This window comes from Schistocerca serialis, chromosome 2, assembly GCF_023864345.2.
Source record: "Schistocerca serialis cubense isolate TAMUIC-IGC-003099 chromosome 2, iqSchSeri2.2, whole genome shotgun sequence".
Taxonomy (NCBI): Eukaryota; Metazoa; Arthropoda; class Insecta; order Orthoptera; family Acrididae; genus Schistocerca; species Schistocerca serialis.
The window spans coordinates 721,157,431-721,180,147 of NC_064639.1; the positions used below are offsets into that span (position 1 = coordinate 721,157,431).

Here is a 22,717-nt window from a genome sequence, read left to right on the forward strand (position 1 = left end):
TATTCTGTGCTGTTATTGCATAGGGCAGAACACTGATCCTTCTATCCAACCCTATTCCTGTCTCCAGGTTTGTTACCTTTCTCAGCGCTCTTTTCAGAACCCGATTAAACGGATGGGGGAAGAGGCATTTTCTCTGTCGCACTCCATTCACTTTCGCGGTGCCTGTAGTCTCTTGTATACATGTTTGTGTTAGTTTTGTTAGTTTTCTGAGCACCTGCGCGCTTTCCAATTCTTGCCATATCCATACTGTCATACGCTTATGGAAAACCCACAAAAAGCGAGCGAACGTCTCTGGAAAATTTCCAGCTTTTTGATAGCATTTGCCTTATTATATATAGTTGGCCTACCGTTTATTTTCCCTTTCTAACCTTTGCTTGTTGGAATCCAAGCACCTCCTAGATGTATGGTGTGAGGACTTCAGTAACAAAGTGCTCAAGATCCTATAACTTATGCAGAGTAAGATAATTCCTCTATAGTTGCTGCACATCATATGGTCTCCTTTCTCTATCTTTCAGCGTCTCCACAGATATTCCACCTATTCTTGGAGCCTTTCCTCTCTTCAGCATTTTTATGGCTTGTCCTATCTCTTCCATGCACGCCAGTTGATTCTTCGCTGTTGGTATTGTTACTCTGTCTTCTCTGTACAATTGTCCTATTTCTTCTTAGCCTGACCCTGTTGTCACAAGGCTGTTGATGGTGTAGTCCACATTCGAAAAATTTTCGAAATAGTTTTTCCATTCCTTCAGAGCCTTCGTTTTCATCTGTTATTATTTGCCCTGCTTGACCTTAGATCACATCAATCCTCGCGTTATATCCTCTCTTGAAGAACCGGATTGTCCTTTAAAAGTCTGTCGTATTGCCTACTGTTCGGTCCTTTTGTGCTGGTGTTATCTTGCTGTTTGCATACTCTCGCTTTCCTGTTCGGAGAACCTTTCTTGCTTCTCTAGCTGCCTCCATGTGTCCAAACCTTATTCTTTCTTCTTATTCATTTGTCAGCCTTAACATTTTAGCCGTTTTTCTCTTGTTGACTGCATCTCTACGGTTATCGTTAAACCATCATCCGCTCCTCCTTCTGTCTAATAGTCCCAGCACTTCATCTGCAGGGTGTTTGCCTTCGATCTTGATCTTGGGCCAAAACTTGTCTTCATCAATTCCCTCTTCTTCCAGGGCAACAAACCTGTTTGGAATTTTAATTACATGTATGTCCTTGACGTTGTCCTTTCGCACAACTAGATCTGTGTGTATTTTACTGTCTGCATCTCTTCTCCTGCAGTTTTTGCATTCCATCCTTTCACAAATAGTGAATATTTTTCTTGAAAAAGTCACGGAAATCACATATTTTTTATGTATTTAAAGAGGGCTAGCCCCTTAAATTCCCTTCCGTCCATTAAACCGGAAACCATTCCTTCAACTTCTCCGCAGTAGCTTGCGTCGCTACTTTTCGGCAGGTTATCATCTTCTGAACTTCGTCCAGCTTTTCTCCTAGTTACTCAGCAATTGTAAATCCGACATCTTAACATCCCCTGATCTAGAGAGAGCGTTCGCCACTCCCATATTCAGTTGCGATTAACTATGCCCGACTTTCCGCATTCTTTCTGTTTAAATCTGCCGTGTCATACATCTGATACACTATCTCGAGTGGGTTCCGTTTCTCCGTACTGACTGACTTTCAATATGACTGAAGAGAATTTAAAGGGATTAACTGGCACCATAGTAAAGTTCAAATTAAACCATGGCCAACCAGCTTCTGCAAATTAAAGGGATTAACTGGCACTATAGCAAAGTTCAACTGAAAGCGTGGCCAACCACCATTGCATAATTAATCGAAATAACAGTAGAGGCGGAAAATTACAGGGCTTTGCAGAACGCAACGCAGCAGAGGCTCCTAGGTCGCCGGCGAGTGACTAAAGGCCAACGCACACTAGCCGTCATGTCGTCACGTCATGTCCCGTCAAAACACTGTGCAATGCATTTGAAATGGCGGCATCCACAATGGCCGTCCCGTCCCGTCCCGTCACGTCACCGTCAAAGTTTCTCGGGAAGAAAGTTTTGACTGTTGACGTCATCCTCTGTTGTTGATCACGTGACCCCCAAACCCATTGCCTCGCGATACACGGCCAAGCGCAGATGTCCATATTCCGCTTCGTCGTAGTTTTCGCGGTTGATACCAATTGTTTGCTGTTCGTTATTTGTTATAAACTGTTTCGTTTCGTTATTTCTTCTGTTAAAATGTATAATAAATGAAGAAAGATTAATTGAAGCGGTGAGATAGCAGTCTGAATTGTGCGATATGAGCATATTAAATTACTTGCCCTCTATTGCATTGAAAAACTGGACTTTTATACATACCGATGCCATATTTAATACACTCCTGGAAATCGAAATAAGAACACCGCGAATTCATTGTCCCAGGAAGGGGAAACTTTATTGACACATTCCTGGGGTCAGATACATCACATGATCACACTGACAGAACCACAGGCACATAGACACAGGCAACAGAGCATGCACAATGTCGGCACTAGTACAGTGTATATCCACCTTTTGCAGCAATGCAGGCTGCTATTCTCCCATGGAGACGATCGTAGAGATGCTGGATGTAGTCCTGTGGAACGGCTTGCCATGCCATTTCCACCTGGCGCCTCAGTTGGACCAGCGTTCGTGCTGGACATGCAGACCGCGTGAGACGACGCTTCATCCAGTCCCAAACATGCTCAATGGGGGACAGATCCGGAGATCTTGCTGGCTGGGTAGTTGACTTACACCTTCTAGAGCACGTTGGGTGGCACGGGATACATGCGGACGTGCATTGTCCTGTTGGAACAGCAAGTTCCCTTGCCGGTCTAGGAATGGTAGAACGATGGGTTCGATGACGGTTTGGATGTACCGTGCACTATTCAGTGTCCCCTCGACGATCACCAGTGGTGTACGGCCAGTGTAGGAGATCGCTCCCCACACCATGATGCCGGGTGTTGGCCCTGTGTGCCTCGGTCGTATGCAGTCCTGATTGTGGCGCTCACCTGCACGGCGCCAAACACGCATGCGACCATCATTGGCACCAAGGCAGAAGCGACTCTCATCGCTGAAGACGACACGTCTCCATTCGTACCTCCATTCACGCCTGTCGCGACGCCACTGGAGGCGGGCTGCACGATGTTGGGGCGTGAGCGGAAGACGGCCTAACGGTGTGCGGGACCGTAGCCCAGCTTCATGGAGACGGTTGCGAATGGTCCTCGCCGATACCCCAGGAGCAACAGTGTCCCTAATTTGCTGGGAAGTGGCGGTGCGGTCCCCTACGGCACTGCGTAGGATCCTACGGTCTTGGCGTGCATCCGTGCGTCGCTGCGGTCCGGTCCCAGGTCGACGGGCACGTGCACCTTCCGCCGACCACTGGCGACAACATCGATGTACTGTGGAGACCTCACGCCCCACGTGTTGAGCAATTCGGCGGTACGTCCACCCGGCCTCCCGCATGCCCACTATACGCCCTCGCTCAAAGTCCGTCAACTGCACATACGGTTCACGTCCACGCTGTCGCGGCATGCTACCAGTGTTAAAGACTGCGATGGAGCTCCGTATGCCACGGCAAACTGGCTGACACTGACGGCGGCGGTGCACAAATGCTGCGCAGCTAGCGCCATTCGACGGCCAACACCGCGGTTCCTGGTGTGTCCGCTGTGCCGTGCGTGTAATCATTGCTTGTACAGCCCTCTCGCAGTGTCCGGAGCAAGTGTGGTGGGTCTGACACACCGGTGTCAATGTGTTCTTTTTTCCATTTCCAGGAGTGTATGTTACAATTTAATAGATTGCATTAAGGGTGCAACTGGAAGTGAAAAAAGCAGGTGGAATTTATTTTATTATTGTCAGGTATCTGTAGTATTTCATAAGGAAATGGACTGAAAGGTTGAGACACTGAAAGTTGTTTGTTTAAATATGTGCTCATGGCAGATTTATTTATTGTTGAGTAGCTCCCTGGATTGTGCGTCAAGCAGTTTTGCGAGCATTGGTGGTCAATATTATACGGTTTCACTAGCCACCCCAGTACATATAAGACACTTGAACTGTTAAAAGGCAAATACAAGATGTAAAGAAACCTATAAATCTTGAAGGGAAAGGCATTGAGGGAGATATGACTATTGCACAAAAATTTGCACTGGACTAGGAACTAAACTTGACCTTAAATAAAGCAATTTTTCGTGTGATGTGATGGCAGCTCGTAACACTGTGTTCCTTTCAGTAATTCTGGGTGCAATTTGACGTAACAAATGAAAAAAAAAAAAAAACTGACGCCTCGACTTTCTAAAATATAGAATGCTGATTCCTTTTCCTCGAGCTCCTTGTATAATGTGTGAAATTGCCCTTCTGCACCACGTAATGACACTTTTTCGGACCCTCGCTCTTTTTTGTATTGTTTTGCATTTCTATCTTTCTTCTCTAATATACAAGCTATCTCTGCAAGGTGCATACCATTTGAGTCCAATAAATGGCAATTTCGTATAAATGTGCAATCCAGCATCCACGTATATAAGCTGACGCGTTGAGTATGTGCACTTCGCGCGTAAAAACAGCTGAAAATCATCTTGCGAAGATCGCAATTTCCGCGTAAAAAAAGAAAAGGAAAATGTTGAAGACAGCCATACGAGTTGAGACCACGTGACTTGACTTGACTTGACTTGACGTGCCGTGACGTGACGGCCAGTGTGAATGCACCTTAACGTGACGGTTGCGTGACGTGACGGCCAGTGTGAATTGGCCTTGACCCGGCAGGCAGGTGGGCGACGGGTGTGCCACAGCCAGCCTGCAGCCTGCAGCGCCCCTCTGGAGGCGGGACGTACCTGCGCGTGGAGAGCCCGGAGCGGCGCAGGCGGGCGCGGATGTAGTGCGCGCAGAGGGCGCGGCCCTGCTCCACGATGTCGCAGGCGGGCGCGTTGAGCCAGCCGATGGTGTGCGACAGCTTGCGCGACACCACGTCGCTCACGTTGCTGAAGCGCCGCCGCGCCAGCGACGACAGCTCCCCGCCGCCTGCCGAAACAAGTCGCCGTGAGGCAGCTCGTAATCGCTGGCACAGCAGAACACCGTGCTTTTAAGTACTGACGCTGTCACATTTAATAAGTCTGGAAACGTACACTGAAAGTGCTAGAGCGTATTGCCAGAGATCTTTCAGTCGTGCACAGAAAACTTACGTCACATTTCGTGAGGTCAGTGTGACATAGCCCCAAATGGCGCTGCCCCAAAACACGAGGCAGTTGAAGGACGGGGAAGAGATTGTGTGTGTGTGTGTGTGTGTGTGTGTGTGTGTGTGTGTGTGTGTGTGTGTGTGTGTGAATCAGCGAGCAGCAATGGTGCACTGTTCTGGTGGTCTTCATTACTATATGATCTGTGGACAACATTTGGATCACTTCACAAGGGAAAGAATCATCGGGGAACTGGCACAGGAGCGGCGTGTGAGGAGTGAAGCGCAGGAGTTTGATGTAACGCTGTACATTATTGCACCTACGTAGGGAGCGTTCCGAACGAGAGGCTCCCTGAAGGAGAGGAGGTGGTTGACCATGGTCCACCTACAGCAGCAGATCACAGCCACATTGTGCAGCAGGCAAGAAGGGGTCACGTCAAACAACAGGTGCGGCTTCCCACCACATTTAACAGAACTGCCACACAGGAAGTGTCATGGTCCTTAGTGGCACTCCGACTACATGTGGCTATGTGGCTGATCTCTCTTTGCTCGACGACCAGTACAGTGTGTTCGGTTGTACTCCACGACATTGGTCCCTTATCTCACATTTACCGCGAATCTCTCGGCCAGCACAAAGACCCAACCGACCAGAAATAGCGCAGATGACTCCTGCATATAAGAAGGGAAATGAACGGACTCGCAAAATTACAGACCAATATCCCTAACTACGGTTTTGTGTAGAATCGTTTATCAATTTTCTTGTGACTGAGAAGCTTCTTCCCTCAAATCAGCGTGGTTTCAGAAAGCATCGCTCGTGCGGAACTCAGCTTGCCCTTTTCTCGCGTAAGCTCCTGCGAACCATGGCTCAAGCGCAACAGGCGGATTGCATATTGCCACAGTTCCGTAAAGGATTTGACATGGTGCCACTCTGGCGACTGTTAACAAAGGTACAAGCATACGGAATAGGTTCCCAGGCATGTGAGTGGCTCGAAGACTTGTTAAGCAACATAACCCAGTACGTTCTCCTCGACAGCGAGTGTACATCAGAGACAAGCGTATCGTCAGGAGCGTTCCAGGGAAGTGTGATAGGAACACTTATTTTCAATATACGTAAACGATCCGTCAGACATGGTAAGCAGCATTTTGCTGATGTTTGCTGATGCTGTGTTGTAAGGGGAGGTATCGTCGTTGAGGGACGGTAGGAAGATACAACGTGGGGAGTCAATGCTGCACTGACGTACTGACCTCAAAATCTTTGAACACAGTACAAAACTGCTAGTTGGTGTGATGAATAGTAGCAAGCTCTACATGTAGAAAAATGTAAGTTGATGCAGATGAGTAGCAAAAACAAACCCATAACGTCCGAATACAGTATTAGTTGTGTGCTGCTCGACACAGTCACATCGATTAAATACCAAGGCGTAACGTTGTAAAGCAGTATGAAATGGAATGAGCTGTAAGAAATCTAGTAGGGAAGGCGAATGGGCGACTTCGGTTTATTGGGAGAATTTTAGGAAAGTGTGGATCTTTTGTAAAGGACGCCGCACATAGGACACTGGTGCGACCCGTTGTTGAGTACTGTCTCGAGCGTTCGGGATTCTTTCCAGGTCGGATTAAAGGGAGACATCGAAGCAGTCCAGACGTGGGCTGCTACACCTGTTACTGGTAGGTCCGAGCAACAAACAAGTATTAGCGATATGTTTGGAGAAGTCATATGGGAAACACTGGAGGGCAGGTGACTTGTGACTGCAGGAAGTATGCATTCCCGGACCCAAGTTTATTGGACTTGCCCCAGAAAGTATGAATTCACCAACTCATGTTTATTGGACTTATTTTTCTTGTACCACCTCTCAAAGTATTCGACACAATTGTTTTGAACACCCTATATATGGCTATCTCTGGGTTTATGGATTGGCTTATGTTTGTATCTTGCCGGTAAATATCTTTTTCAATGGTTGTGAGCAGCTTCGAAAAACTCTCTTTTTCCATTCAAATGAAGTTACTTACGAGACGAATTTTAATTTTGAAATCTACCCTGGTCTGTGCGGCTGGTCCCGGCTGAGGTTCGAGTCCTCCCTCGGGAATGGGTGTGTGTGTTTATCCTTAGGATAATTTAGGTTAAGTAATGTGTAATTTAGGTCAGGTAGTGTGTAAGCTTAGGGACTGATGACCTTAGCAGTTAAGTCCCATAAGATTTCACACACATTTGACATTTTTTGAAATCTACGTGGTAAACTACTTTATTTGAGGGTGTTGGTAGTCAATGCAACAGAGGGAATATGGATATTGTGCAAGCGCAAAGTGACATTACATGTCATACCTTAACTACACTCCTGGAAATGGAAAAAAGAACACATTGACACCGGTGTGTCAGACCCACCACACTTGCTCCGGACACTGCGAGAGGGCTGTACAAGCAATGATCACACGCACGGCACAGCGGACACACCAGGAACCGCGGTGTTGGCCGTCGAATGGCGCTAGCTGCGCAGCATTTGTGCACCGCCGCCGTCAGTGTCAGCCAGTTTGCCGTGGCATATGGAGCTCCATCGCAGTCTTTAACACTGGTAGCATGCCGCGACAGCGTGGACGTGAACCGTATGTGCAGTTGACGGACTTTGAGCGAGGGCGTATAGTGGGCATGCCGGAGGCCGGGTGGACGTACCGCCGAATTGCTCAACACGTGGGGCGTGAGGTCTCCACAGTACATCGATGTTGTCGCCAGTGGTCTGCGGAAGGTGCACGTGCCCGTCGACCTGGGACCGGACCGCAGCGACGCACGGATGCACGCCAAGACCGTAGGATCCTACGCAGTGCCGTAGGGGACCGCACCGCCACTTCCCAGCAAATTAGGGACACTGTTGCTCCTGGGGTATCGGCGAGGACCATTCGCAACCGTCTCCATGAAGCTGGGCTACGGTCCCGCACACCGTTAGGCCGTCTTCCGCTCACGCCCCAACATCGTGCAGCCCGCCTCCAGTGGTGTCGTACAGGCGTGAATGGAGGGACGAATGGAGACGTGTCGTCTTCAGCGATGAGAGTCGCTTCTGCCTTGGTGCCAATGATGGTCGTATGCGTGTTTGGCGCCGTGCAGGTGAGCGCCACAATCAGGACTGCATACGACCGAGGCACACAGGGCCAACACCCGGCATCATGGTGTGGGGAGCGATCTCCTACACTGGCCGTACACCACTGGTGATCGTCGAGGGGACACTGAATAGTGCACGGTACATCCAAACCGTCATCGAACCCATCGTTCTACCATTCCTAGACCGGCAAGGGAACTTGCTGTTCCAACAAGACAATGCACGTCCGCATGTATCCCGTGCCACCCAACGTGCTCTAGAAGGTGTAAGTCAACTACCCTGGCCAGCAAGATCTCCGGATCTGTCCCCCATTGAGCATGTTTGGGACTGGATGAAGCGTCTTCTCACGCGGTCTGCACGTCCAGCACGAACGCTGGTCCAACTGAGGCGCCAGGTGGAAATGGCATGGCAAGCCGTTCCACAGGACTACATCCAGCATCTCTACGATCGTCTCCATGGGAGAATAGCAGCCTGCATTGCTGCGAAAGGTGGATATACACTGTACTAGTGCCGACATTGTGAATGCTCTGTTGCCTGTGTCTATGTGCCTGTGGTTCTGTCAGTGTGATCATGTGATGTATCTGACCCCAGGAATGTGTAATAAAGTTTCCTCTTCCTGGGACAATGAATTCACGGTGTTCTTATTTCAATTTCCAGGAGTGTATATTCAACTTGAAACCGAAAAAAATTGGAAATTTGTGTTAAGGACTATGGGACCAAACTGCTGAGGTCATCGGTCCCTAGGCCTACACACTAATTAAACTAACTTAAACTGACTTACGCTAAGGACAACACACACACCCATGCCCGAAGGAGGACTCGGACCTCCGATGCGGGGAGCCGCACGAACCGTGACAAGACACCTAAGACCACACGGCTGAAACCGAAAATGGGATGAAAATGCTATTTTATGTCAGATCATTGTACAGCATTATATGATGTTCCTCTACTAGCAGTCCGCTGTCCGAGTCATCAACAGTTCCAGAATCATATTCGCGATACGCAGCTATTTTACGCGCATCCAGTTTTGTAATGGAACTGCGTGGTTTGCGAGCCACATAAAGCCGACGACGGCCGCTGGAGAGCGCTGAAAGTGAAAATCGCTTAACTAGGTCGCCCCGTGTGCCGACCGCGCTGCCTCTCGTGAGGTTTATACTTATATGGATATGGTGTCAGTTCTTTCGGACATGCCCGAAAGAACAGACACCTTTAGCTGCTGACGGGTGTTGATATATATCAACGGGGACAGGTGAAAATGTGTGCCCCGACCGGGATTCTAACCCTGGATCTCCTACTTACATGGCCATCTGAGCCACCGAGGGAATAGAGGATAGTGCGACTGCAGGGACTATCTCGCGCACGACTCCCGCGGGACCCACATTCTCACCTTGTATGTCCACACACTACATTCGTAGTGGCCCATCCCAGCTTACTCATTACTCGAACATGTCCGAAAGAACAGACACCATATCCATATAAGTATATAGTTCTGGCAATACCGGCCATGACCTTCTTCTTCTCTGGAGATGCACACATATTCCCCGAACTCTTACGGGGCTTGGTAAGAATGTCTTCCACGAGTAATGAGTGTGTTGGGATGGGCCACTACGAATGTAGTGTGTGGACATACAAGGTGAGGATGTGGGTCTCGCGGGAGTCGTGCGCGAGATAGTCCCTGCAGTCGCACTATCCTCTGTAGCCCCGGTGGTTCAGATGGACAGAGCATCTGCCATGTAACAATGAGACCCCAGGTTCGAGTCCCGGTTGGGGCACACACATTTTCACCTGTTCCCGTTGATATACCAGGTGATCAAGAAGTCAGTATAAATTTGAAAACTTAATATGTAAGTAGGCTATTTAGGTTTTCTTATTGGTAACGCCACGTAGCGCTCTGTATGAAAATCACTGGCTGTGCTGTGTGCAGTCTGTGGCTAGTTTGCATTGTTGTCTGCCATTGTAGTGTTGGGCAGCTGGGTGTTAACAGCGCGTAGCGTTGCGCAGTTGGAGGTGAGCCGCCAGCAGTGGTGGATGTGGGGAAGTGAGATGGTGGACTTTTGAGAATGGATAATCTGGAGGTGTGTCCATCAGAAACAGTACATTTGTAAGAATGGATGTCATGAACTGCTATATATATTATGACTATTAAGGTAAATATATTGTTTGTTCTCTATTAAAATCTTTAATTTGCTAACTATGCCTATCAGTAGTTAGTGCCTTCCGTAGTTTGAATCTTTTATTTAGCTGGCAGTAGTGGCGCTCGCTGTATTGCAGTAGTTCGAGTAACGAAGATTTTTGTGAGGTAAGTGATTTGTGAAACGTATAGGTTAATTTAGTCAGGGATTACTGAAAGTCAGATTGCGTTGCGCTAAAAAAATATTGTGTGTCAGTTTAAGCACAGTCATGTATAGTTTTTCTAAGGGGACGTTTCATTTGTCAAAACTTAGCCGAGGATACCTCACTGGAATCTTCTGATTTTTTTCTTGTAGTTTGTGTAATTAGTGCAGCCCTTGTTTATTGCTAGCGCGTAATCGTAGAGAGAATTTCCTTTGTAGCTGTAGTTTTTCATTCTTGTACAGTAAAACAGTTGTGGCATGCATGTAGATTTGCACCAAGTATTTCGCAGCTGCGCTTGCAATTAACGAGATATTATTTTCAATGCTATGTTAATGTGTTTTCTTATTTTGCTCTTCAAATTGTGGTTTCTGTGTTGTCGTGTGAAATATTGTGACAATAATGGCGTGTGAAAAACGTAATACTAAGCACCAAAGTAAACTGAGAAATGACAGTGAAGACGAAAGCAGTGTGTTAGCGCCGCCGAGTAATGAATTAACTAATGTTCAGAGTAGTAATTTGGTAATTGTGCATAGGGAAATGGAGCGGGCTGCAAATAATGGTGTAGGCAGTGAAACAATTAGTGAACAGGGAAGCATTATCGATCGATCGGTCGGCAACAGCTCGCCTCAGGAATCCGAAATGACAGGACACAATCTTGCAAATACTGTAGATTCAGGTTTTGCGTCCTCACCGTTTTCTCAAATAAGTCAAGAAACATTTTCTGCTTGTCAAAATGTGAATGTTGCCGGTGCAAATGCACTGCCGAAAAGCATAGAGGAACAGATTCCAGACACTAATACATTATTATTGCAATTAATGCAACAAATGCCGGCCGGTGTGGCCAAGCGGTTAAAGGCGTTACAGTCTGGAACCGCGTGACCGCTGCGGTCGCAGGTTCGAATCCTGCCTCGGGCATGGATGTGTGTGATGTCCTTAGGTTAGTTAGGTTTAAGTAGTTCTAAGTTCTAGGGGACTGATGACCTTAGAAGTTAAGTCCCATAGTGCTCAGAGCCATTTGAACCAATGCAACAAATGAAACAAAATCAGAGACAAACACAGCAACAGTTAGACACAATGGAACAAAATCAGAGACAAACACAGCAAAAGCTTCAAAAGTTAGACAAAATGGAACAAAAGCTTCAAAAGTTAGACTCAGTGGAACATACGCTTGAATAAACACGTGAAGATTTAACTACTGAGTTACATAAAATCGAATCGTAATGTCAAAAAGTCTGTAATGACGTAAAAACATAAATTTGTGAGCATTTCCAACCTATTTTTTCGCGGCATGAAAATACATTACAGAATCACGAATTAGCCATAAAAGAACTGCAAACTATTGTTCATGAAAATCATGAGACCTTGCAAGCTAAAATTGACTCAGTTGCATCTACCGATTTGGTTACGCAACTCGCAAAAACTCAGGAAAACTTAAAGGACACAGTAGATACGATTTCAACACAAATGGACACTCTGACATTTGGTTCAGAAAAACACACTGAGGAAATAAGTACACTATTGGAGAAAGTAGCCGAACTTTCGGATCAGTTCACTAACTTATCTGCAAAGGTAGATGATGATCTGAATGACACAAGACCTGTAGTCATCACTGATACAGAAGGGTATGAACAAATTAAGAAATTCAAACAAAATCAGAATGAAATTAATACGCAACACAAAAGAGAAATCCGGGAAGTACAAGATCAGTTGGCACAAGTAATACAAAAATTACATATTTCAGAGGACACTCGCGCTCCAACACGGGAAGAGGGACTGTTCATTACTACACGTAAATTCAAAACATTTAAGAATTCTGGCAACGACATTCATCCACAAGCGTGGCTCCATCAATTCTCTCATTGTTTTCCTCCCAACTGGTCATTAGAGCACAGATTAGAATTTATGAATTTATGTGTGGCTGCTTAGAGAATGAACCAGCTGAAAGAATGCGATCGCTCATTCACGATTGTCACAGTGAAGGAGAATTTTATCATGCCTTCCTCTCAGCATATTGGTCTCAAGCTGCACAAGACCGAGTAAAACATAACATTTCGAACAATCTGAATTTTCCAGTCTTGTGAAATATTTTGAAGACATGTTGCACAAGAATCAGTACCTGTCAAACCCATACAGCCCCTCAGAAGTCATCCGCATTTGCTTAATCAAATTATCTGAACATTTACGACATATTATTTTGGCAGGACGTTGCAAAGACGACATTGAAGCTTTTCAGGGACTCTTACAAGAATTAGAAATTGACACTGACAATCGCGGAACGCGAAATCAGGAACACAACAATTACAGGTCACATCCGTCGCAATTCCGCGATGACAGAAATAATAAATGGACACACCTCCAGATTATCCATTCTCAAAAATCCGTCATCTCACTTCCCCACATCCACCACTGCTGGCGGCTCGCCTCCAACCGCGCAACGCTACGCGCTGTTAACACCCAGCTGCCCAAAACTACAATGGCAGACAACAATGCAAACTAGCCACAGACTGCACACAGCACAGCCAGTGATTTTCGTACAGAGCGCTACGTGGCGTTACCAATAAGAAAACCTAAATAGGCTACTTACATAGTGCCTATCAGTAGTTAGTGCCTTCCATAGTTTGAATCTTTTATTTAGCTGGCAGTAGTGGCGCTCGCTGTATTGCAGTAGTTCGAGTAACGAAGATTTTTGTGAAGTAAGTGATTTGTGAAACGTGTAGGTTAATTTAGTCAGGGCCATTCTCTTGTAGGGATTACTGAAAGTCAGATTGCGTTGCGCTAAAAAAATATTGTGTGTCAGTTTAAGCACAGTCATGTATAATTTTTCTAAGGGGACGTTTCAAATAAACCACGGAATAATGTAGATAGAGAGGTGAAAATTGACACGCATGCTTTGAATGACATGGGGTTTTATTAGAACAAAAAAAAAAAAAAAAAACAAAAAAAAAACAAACAAAGTTCACATAATGTCCTACAGATGGCGCTGGACAGCAAAACGTCAGTGACTGCGCATGACAATCGTGTATAAAAGGAGCTGTAATGAGAGAGAGAGAGAGAGAGAAAATCAGATGCGCCAGCAGTCGCAGCATGTTGACGTTACCCGAAAAGGCGCTTTTAGTGAAGCTGTATTATCAGAATGGGGAATGTGCTAGTTCAGCGTTACGATCCTATTGCCATAGGAAGCGGATTCGAACGGGTGAAGGTCTGTTGACAAATGCAGCTGTGGCGAGAATGATTTCGAAGTTCGAAGCCACAGGTTGTTTAGACGATAGACCACGTAGTGGCCGACCGAGCACAAGGCGTAATGCTGCTGAGACAGTTCAGGAAGAAATGGAGGCTGTAGCGGGTTCGACTCTATGCACGGGGAAGTCAGCGCTCGTGTAGTCGCACGACGCACCGGCATTCTATACATTACTGTTTGGTTGGCACTGAGGCGTACCCTCCGATGCTATCCGTACAAAATCCATCGGCATCATGAACTGTTACCTGGCGATTGAGTGAAGCGGAGGGCAATTGCGGTGTGGGCGCTTCTAAAGATGGCGGAAGATGAGGATTGGTTGAGTAACGTGTTGTGGACCGACGAAGCTCATTTCACGCTCCGAGGGTCTGTCAACGCCCACAACTGCAGAATTTGGGCTACCGAAAATCCTAGAATTGTCGTGGAAACTCCATTGCACGACGAGAAAGTCACGGTATGGGTTGGATTTACCACATCTACCGTTATCGGGCCTTTTTTCTTCGAGGAAATGCGTGATTCTGGTTTTGTTACTGCTACCGTGACGGGTGAGAGGTACGCCGATATGTTACAGAATCGCATCATTCCCAGCCTGGCTGATAAACACCTGCTGGAACGTACGATGTTTATGCAGGATGGCGCTCCACCCCATACTGCTAGACGCGTGAAAGATCTTTTGCGCGCGTCGTTTGGTGATGATCGTGTGGTCAGCCGCCACTTTCGTCATGCTTGGCCTCCCAGGTCCCCAGGGCTCAGTCCGTGCGATTATTGGCTTTGGGGTTACCTGAAGTCGCAAGTCTATCGTGATGGACCGACATCTCTAGGGATGCTGAAAGACAACATCCGACGCCAATGCCTCACCATAACTCCGGACATGCTTTACAGTGCTGTTCATAACATTATTCCTCGACTACAGCTATTGTTAAGGAATGATGGTGTACATATTGAGCATTTCCTGTAAAGAACATCATCTTTGCTTTGTCTTACTTTGTTATGCTCATTATTGCTGTTCTGATCAGATGAAGCGCCATCTCTCCAACATTTTTTGAACTTTTGTATTTTTTTGGTTCTAATAAACTCCCATGTCATCCGAAGCATGTGTGTCAATTTGTACCTCTCTATCTACATTATTCCGTGATTTATTCAGTTTTGAAATTTATACTGACTTTACGATCACCCAGTATATCAATGCCCATCAACAGCTGAACGTATTAAATTAATTATAATCTCGTGAGGTCGGATGTCCACGTCAAAGTTAGCTGCCTCGTCCCGTGGGAGGACTCTAGCGTGGTGGCTCGCACTCGGCGAGCTCTCGCCAGCGTCACACGTGTGAGAGAACCGCTGGCCAAGAGAAGCCGGGCCGCCCGCAAAACTACTGGTTGGGAACAGGTGCCGCTCACAACGCTGCAGTGCTCTATTCCGGAAAGGCTACTGTAGTTTAGAAGTAAAACCGAGTGGTAATTAGTGTGTGGTTAACGTACCGGCGGCAGAGGCGGCGGCGGTGCCGGAGCGGTCGGCGAGCAGCGCGGCGTGGCTGTGGTGCGCATGCGCCGACTGCAGCGGGAAGCTGAGCTTGCGCCGCTGGAACGCCTGCAGCGCCGCCTCGCCGGCGGCCGTCAGCGGCGGCGCCATGGCGCGGCCCGTGTCCGCTGCCCGCTCTGCAAGAGCGAGGAGAGCGGGGCGTCATCCCAGGCATCCGGACAAAGTCATTCGATCAGCAGAAAGAGGTACAGCGGGCGAAGAAAGTCAGCCAGCCAGTCAGTCAGTGGAAAAAATTACAGCAGGCGAAGGCTATAATTTGAAGGAGCACATCAGTCCCTCAGCTCGTATTTTAACATTATCAACAGGCTCTGCATCTTGACATCATACACTTTGACGCCGTACTATGCTCAACTTAGCATGGCTCGCGATTTGTGTTTGATGAGGATGATGTATACGCATCCTTTGTAAATGTACTTGAGAACGATCCAAACTCGAAATTCGCAGTACTTTTTTTTCAGTTTCAAAGTTTTTTTGACGGGGAATCAGCAACTTTTTTCAATTTCTTAAAGCGTTTATTAAAAATTCTGTCAACAGTGGCAGTATTTATATTCGGCGAGTAGTTTGAAGCCATACAGGTTAGTTTTCAAGCCTGGCTTACTAAGGCTACAAAAACAGAACATGGTTGTCAGTGAACAGGGAATACAAAAGTTGATTTACAACAAAAAGTTCAAATGCAACAGACATTAATTATTAGAATACAAACGTACTTGCACTAGCAGTGTCCGAATTTAACACTAAACACCAAAGTCTCAACACTTGCTTTATAAATATTTCCAGAATGAATGCCACAATCCACGCGTGCTTCTTCCCAAGTCAAAATCAAACTGGAGGCCAACATAATCAACAGTACCAGAAAACTATTGATGGCCTCAGTTACTAGCGCACGTCCGCAGCCAATGCGCGTGTTACGATTTACATGTGGGTGCGTGTAAGCACCTTTACTAAATGTGACATCAATACTGCGAATGACAACAACTGTACAAGAATTACCCAAATACGGACACTATTGTCGCTTGTAGCCGTTGCGTATTTAAACATAAGACAAGTATTTGATGTTCAGCTGCGCGACCACGGGCGCATCGAATTAGGATAGGGGCCATCGCAGTGCCTTTATTAACCAGTCACATTTAATATAAAGTACATTGAAACAAGTAAAAATAACATTTCCTGCTCAATTACAAATTTTTGGTCACACATTTAGATGATAGTCTTCCAAAAGTCTACATAAAATATGGTTTAAATGGCTCTGAGCACTTTGGGATTTAGCATCGGAGGTCATCAGTCCCCTAGAATTTAGAACTACTTAAAGCTAACTAACCTAAGGACATCACACACATCCAGCCCGAGGCAGGATTCCAACCTGCGACCGTAGCGGTCGCGCGATTCCAGACTGAAGCGCCTAGAACCGCTCTGTCACATAGGTCGGCGAAAGTCTACATATATAAATAGATAAATGTTTACTTTCATGAAACATTTAAAAAATAATACATATCGTTTGTTTAGGGAATAAGTTTCGTAAAAACCAGTTACATAGTCCTACTAAAATAGCGTCCCACATTGAAATCGTCTTATCCTGCACTCAGAGTGCGTGTCCGTTCATGTGAGCCCTGTTGCCGTAAGTCACAGGGAGCGAGTACTGAAATACGGATACTCGAGCATTTTACATAATGCTAAATAATTTTGCGTTGTGCATGAACAACATACAGCGCTCCTATGATTACGCCACCAGTCAGATACGAGGGCCGTTCAGAAAGTAACCTCCGGTTGATTTAAAAAAATACACCAAGTTAAATATAAATATTTTAATATATACATCTTACAACTACATCTTTGCACTATTTTTCTACATAGTCTCCATAGCGATTGAGGCACTTATCGTATCTGTTCACAAGCTTTGAAATTCCTTCTGCATAAGAATCACCCGCTTGTGCCTGGAGCCAGCCTGTGACCGCATCTTTGAGCTCTTCGTCGTCATCAAACCGCTGTGACCCGAGCCATTTCTTCAAATGCATGAAGAGGTGATAATCACTTGGCGCCAGGTCTGGGCTGTAAGGTGGATGGTTGATAACGTCCCACTTGAAGGACTCAAGAAGGGCCGTTGTTCTGCGAGCAGAGTGAGGACGGGCGTTATCGTGCAAAAAAACGATACCGGAAGTCAGCATACCACGGCGTTTGTTCTGTATAGCCCGTCGTAACTTTTTTATTGTTTCACAGTACACGTCTTGATTAATGGTCGTACCACGTTCCATGAATTCAACCAACAACACCCCTTTGGCATCCCAAAACACCGTTGCCATCAGTTTTCTGGCAGAAAAATCTTGCGAGGCTTTTCTTGGTTTGGTAGGAGAATTTGAATGTGCCCACATCTTTGATTGTTCTTTGGTCTCAGGATTCACGTACTTAATCCAGGTTTCGTCACTGGTCACGATTCTGTTTAACAATGGTTCTCCTTCGTCCTCATAACGTGACAGAAAGTCTAATGCAGAGGCCATTCTTTGAGTTTTGTGGTGGTCGGTAAGAATTTTGGGCACCCATCGTGCACAGAACTTACGGTAACCCAATCTTGCTGTCACTATCTCGTACAAGAGAGTCTTAGAAATCTGTGGAAAACCAGTAGACAACTCCGACATTGAGAAATGTCGATTTTCACGAACTTTTGCATCAACTGTCTGAACGAGTTCGTCAGTCACCAATGATGGTCTACCACGCCTCTCTTCATCATGAACGTTTTCTCGTCCACTTTTAAATAAACGTACCCATTCACAGACAACTCCTTCACTCATAACTCTTGGTCCGTACACGGCACAAAGCTCACGATGAATAGCTGCTGCAGAATATCCTTTGGCTGTAAAAAGCCTTATGACAGCACGCACTTCACATTTGGCGGGGTTTTCTATTGCAGCACACATTTCAAACTGCCACAAAAACTAAACTAGCGCAGGTACGACGTTCACTCGACCACGGCTTGATGCCGACTGACCTGTTGAGTGCGTGAACGCACAGATGGCGTCGCTACTCCCCCCACAACCCGCACTATGACCAATCGGAGGTTACTTTCTGAACCGCCCTCGTACAAACAACTTGACCAGACACAATTTGCTAACTAGACATTCTAATCCAATTACAATAGTGTTTCAAATTCAAACGTCATCGTCAATTTGCTGGCTTGACATACATATCTAATCACGGGTTACACTCAAACATACTTAATAAAGTAAAATTTTAAAATACGGCCTGATGGAACAACTATGTCTTTCTTTACAGGCATCGTGGCTGTGGTGCCCACCCAGAAGAAGCAGATGGTTAGAAAATCCACAACACGTTATCGAAAATCTTGAACCAACTAGATAAGGAGGGATGGAGTATGTCTTTGTCTGTTCCTACAACTTTTGCCTCATACTGTAACTTCGAGCACGGAGAACGGAAATACTGATGCCGCAGCAGATGTTCCACTTGCTGGTTCGCACTGTCGGAGTATAGCAAAAGTATTGGTGACTGCACACCTCCTGACATTATAGTTGTTAATGTTGTGCATTCTTTGCTCTAACCAAAAAGTAGGAATATGTAGAGAGGAAGCATTCAGACGGGGAGAACGATTTTTTTATCGCAACCCACATTGCCACCAAAGACACATCAGTTTGTGGTACTATGACTCGCTTCACGAATTTCGATTTCTGTAACATAAATAATTATTACCCATTCTTTTAATTAATGAATAAATGTGTGAAAATAGTACACATACGCGTAATATTAAAGTTTCAGTCTTTTGCTCAAAATGTACACAAAAGCACATTACCAAAAGCCACATGATATTTGCTGTTTGAGGTGAGCATAATGCACCGTGCATGTCGCCAACACCGTAGATATTCCGAATCCAAGAATCTAGCCTCTGATTCAAATAAAGTGTTGTTTCTCGTGTAGTCTTAAATCTTCTTCTGTACAGATGTTTCAAAAAGGCTGCTCTCTAAATCCAGCAGAAAAAATCAAGCAATTAGACAACGAGAACATCGAGGAGGACTACTTGCTAATGAAGACACTTGGAACAACTTAACTCTCGCAGTCCGCTACGCTGAACCAGAACGCAGCAAGCTGCTGAACTCTATGCTTGATAGTTGCTTATTGAAATCATGAGAGGGCACAAGACGTAACAGCTTGTGCTTTAGTAGTCCACTCAATGATTCTGCAGCTACGGAATAGCTGAGCACGAATATTGACGAAGAAATACTATCATGCAAAAATACTGCACGAAAGGTAAAATACCCCAACAGAATGCCAATTTGTAAGTTTGCTCTGATGGAAAGTGGCGCATTCTGCTGGCGAAATAAGCGACTACGTAACACACAGAGGCTTGCGGCTGGAACTCACTGCATCACAGCTGATAACGCAGATTCTTTCAAAATTAAGACGCAGAGTTATACAAGCGAGTATTATATTCGATACATTCACCAACCAAAGGATAAACATCAAAATAATCAGGAAAATTTGAAGGATATTATGGTAAATTTAGAGACCAATTTAAGGAAAGTGATCAGAGAGATAGACTAGTATCTCACGTTAGCGACAATAGTATACGTAGAAAATCTCAGCTTGGGCTTCAGAAGGGTTGCTCTACATACAGTGCCATTTACACATTCACTTACCAGATTCTATAAGCATTAAATAATAAAATAGCGCTGGCTGGTATTTTCTGCAACCTCTCTAATGCATTTGACTGTGCGGATCACACTATTTTCCATGTAAATTTACTTTTTATGGGACTGATGGTATAGCCAACCAACGGATAATGTAATATCTAACAAAAAAATTGCAAGAAGTTGCACTCAGTGAATATCAATGTAGTCCACGGACATAATTTTGACTGTGGAGAAATCACGTGTGATGTTCCTCAAGGTTCAATCTTAGTTCCAGTACTGTTCATCATATATGTTAACGATCTTCTGTCTAGTACACAACAAGCAGAATTAGTTCTTTTTGCACATGACACTAGTGTTGGAATCAAACCAAGAATCCTTTTGGAAACAGAAGAAATGGCAAACAACGTTCTTAAAAGTACCACTGACTGGTTTTCTGCAAATGATCTCACCAATAGTTTTATAAAGACAGAACATCTTCAATTCCGCACATCTAGAGGTTCTACACCAATGATAAGTGTAACACATGGTCAGGAAATAATAAATAAGGTGGAAACTACAAAATTCTTAGAGACTTTAAATTGAAAAAGCACAATTTGGAACTACCAAAACAATGTAGTTCAGCCAAATTTGCGCTTAGAATCAGTGCAAATCTTACAGAGACACAAATCAGTAATTTGCATATTTTCATTCAATAATGTCATACGGAATAATGTTCTGGGGCAACTCATCTTCAAGAAAGAAAGTCTTCATTGCGCAAAAAAGTGCTGTAAGAATAATATGTGCTGCTCACACACCGTCATCTTTTAGATATCGGTTTAAGGAGTTGCGCATTCTGACTACTGCTTCACAGTATATTCATTCCGTCATGAAGTTTCTTGTAAGTAATCCACTACAGAACAATGAGGTACATAATGATAATACCAGCAGGAAAAATGACATTCATTACTCCACACTGATGTCTTTAGCAAAAAAAGAAGTGCACAATGCTGCAAAAAAAAAAAAAATTCTTTAATCACTTATCCAGTGATATAAAATGTCTGACAGACAGCAATGTAAGATTTGGTAACAAACTGAGAAAGTTTCTCCTTGACAACTTCTATTCCTTAGAAGAATTTCTATTACTATAATGTGTAAAATGTGGTGGGTAGGAATCACCAACTCACATCTGTATGTCTTTCTTATTTTATGAAAGAAGAGAGAAAAAAGAAACTTGGTGGAGTTCAGAATGTAACTGTATCCACAAAATAATGTGTGATGTGAATGTAAAATGACTTGTTCCACATCATTACAAACTATCGCGCAAAATGATCCATGGAACATGTAACTAGCTAACTAACTAACTAACTGAACAAACACAGAACTTCAAGATACGGATTACAAGGTCGACACTGTCGCTTGTGAAGAGTGCACTCCAGGGGACGCAAATGCCACTGTAACACCGAACTCGACTCCGGTTCGAAGCCAACTTACGTGAGAATCGGAATTCAAGATACCGGCTATCAAATTACAGACATTTTCTGCCAGTTCTGAAGCACGTTCCAGATTTTCGGAACCTTTTACCGTCCCAGGTAGATTGTTATCTAGCAATGTTAACTGCCAATAAATGTGTGTTCCACCGTGGTTATTCAGACAGGGAACCCATCAATTTGTTTAATGGCACTGCAGACACGTGTGAACAGGTCGAACAAAATCTCATTTATAGATTTGGAAATACGAATGACTACGCAAAACCATCTTCATTTTTTGGATAACAATTCAGAGGCGGGCTGCTAGATTTGCTACTGGTAGGTTCGAACAACCGGGGTGTACTCAGCCCTTGTGAGGCAAACTGAGGAGCTACTTGACTGAGAAGTAGCGGCTCCGATCTCGTAAACTGACATACGGCTGGGAGAGCGGTGTGCTGACCACATGCCTCTCCATATCCGCATCCAGTGACGTCTGAGGGGTGAGTTTGACACGGCGGCCGGTCGGTACCATTGGGCCTTCGAAGGCCTGTTCGGACAGAGTGTATTATTTTTTAGTTTACGTTTGAACACCACGCAAGTATCCACAATGAGATTTTCACTCTGCAGCGGAGTGTGCGCTAATATGAAACTTCCTGGCAAATTAAAACTGTGTGCCGGACCGAGACTCGAACTTGGGACCTTTGCCTTTCGCGGGCAAGTGCTCTACCAACTGAGCTACCCAAGCACGACTCGCGCTTGGGTGCTTGGGTAGCTCAGTTGGTAGAGCACTTTCCCGCGAAAGGCCAAGGCCCCGAGTTCGAGTCTCAGTCCGGCACACAGTTTTAATCTGCCAGGAAGTTTCATCAAATTTTGTGTGTTCACTTTAAAGTTTCAAGAACAGCTGAGCTACTGCCGGCGCTGTTGGCCCTACTCAGTTCCCCAACTCCCCACTCCCCTCTCCCTCACCCCATTCCCCTGTGCTATCTGGAAATTGGCCAGAAAAGGACTCAGTCTGTGCTGGGCTGCCAGATGCGATGGACCTACGTATTATTTTGAACGCAGTGCATAACGTTGTTAACTTAAACAATTTAAGTTGGACAGGGGTAGTTGCCATTGATGGAGCAATAGCAGCCTGATATGGACTGGATATTTTCGCTATTAGTCTAGCACAAGAGAGTTGCTCCAGCCAGTCTAGCCAATAGCCCTATATAGGAAGGACTGTAATAATGACCGGGCCGTAAGCTATCACTGAAGTACGCGGGAGTAACCTC

The 22,717-nt window shown here is 45.4% G+C and overlaps 1 protein-coding gene across 2 annotated transcripts in view; it reads right to left on the reverse strand.

The window, feature by feature from the left end:
* LOC126457912 (bcl-2-related ovarian killer protein-like) overlaps positions 1–22,717 on the reverse strand; it is a 178,469-nt gene that overhangs the window by 64,190 nt on the left and 91,562 nt on the right. The window contains exons 2-3 of one of the 2 annotated variants that reach the window (XM_050094597.1): positions 15,307–15,483; positions 4,836–5,022 (exon numbers count right to left, since the gene is read on the reverse strand). In XM_050094597.1, coding sequence (XP_049950554.1) covers positions 4,836–5,022; positions 15,307–15,483 — 364 coding nt within the window. The remainder of the gene's footprint in view (positions 1–4,835; positions 5,023–15,306; positions 15,484–22,717) is intronic. The other variant, XM_050094598.1, reaches the window with a different exon arrangement.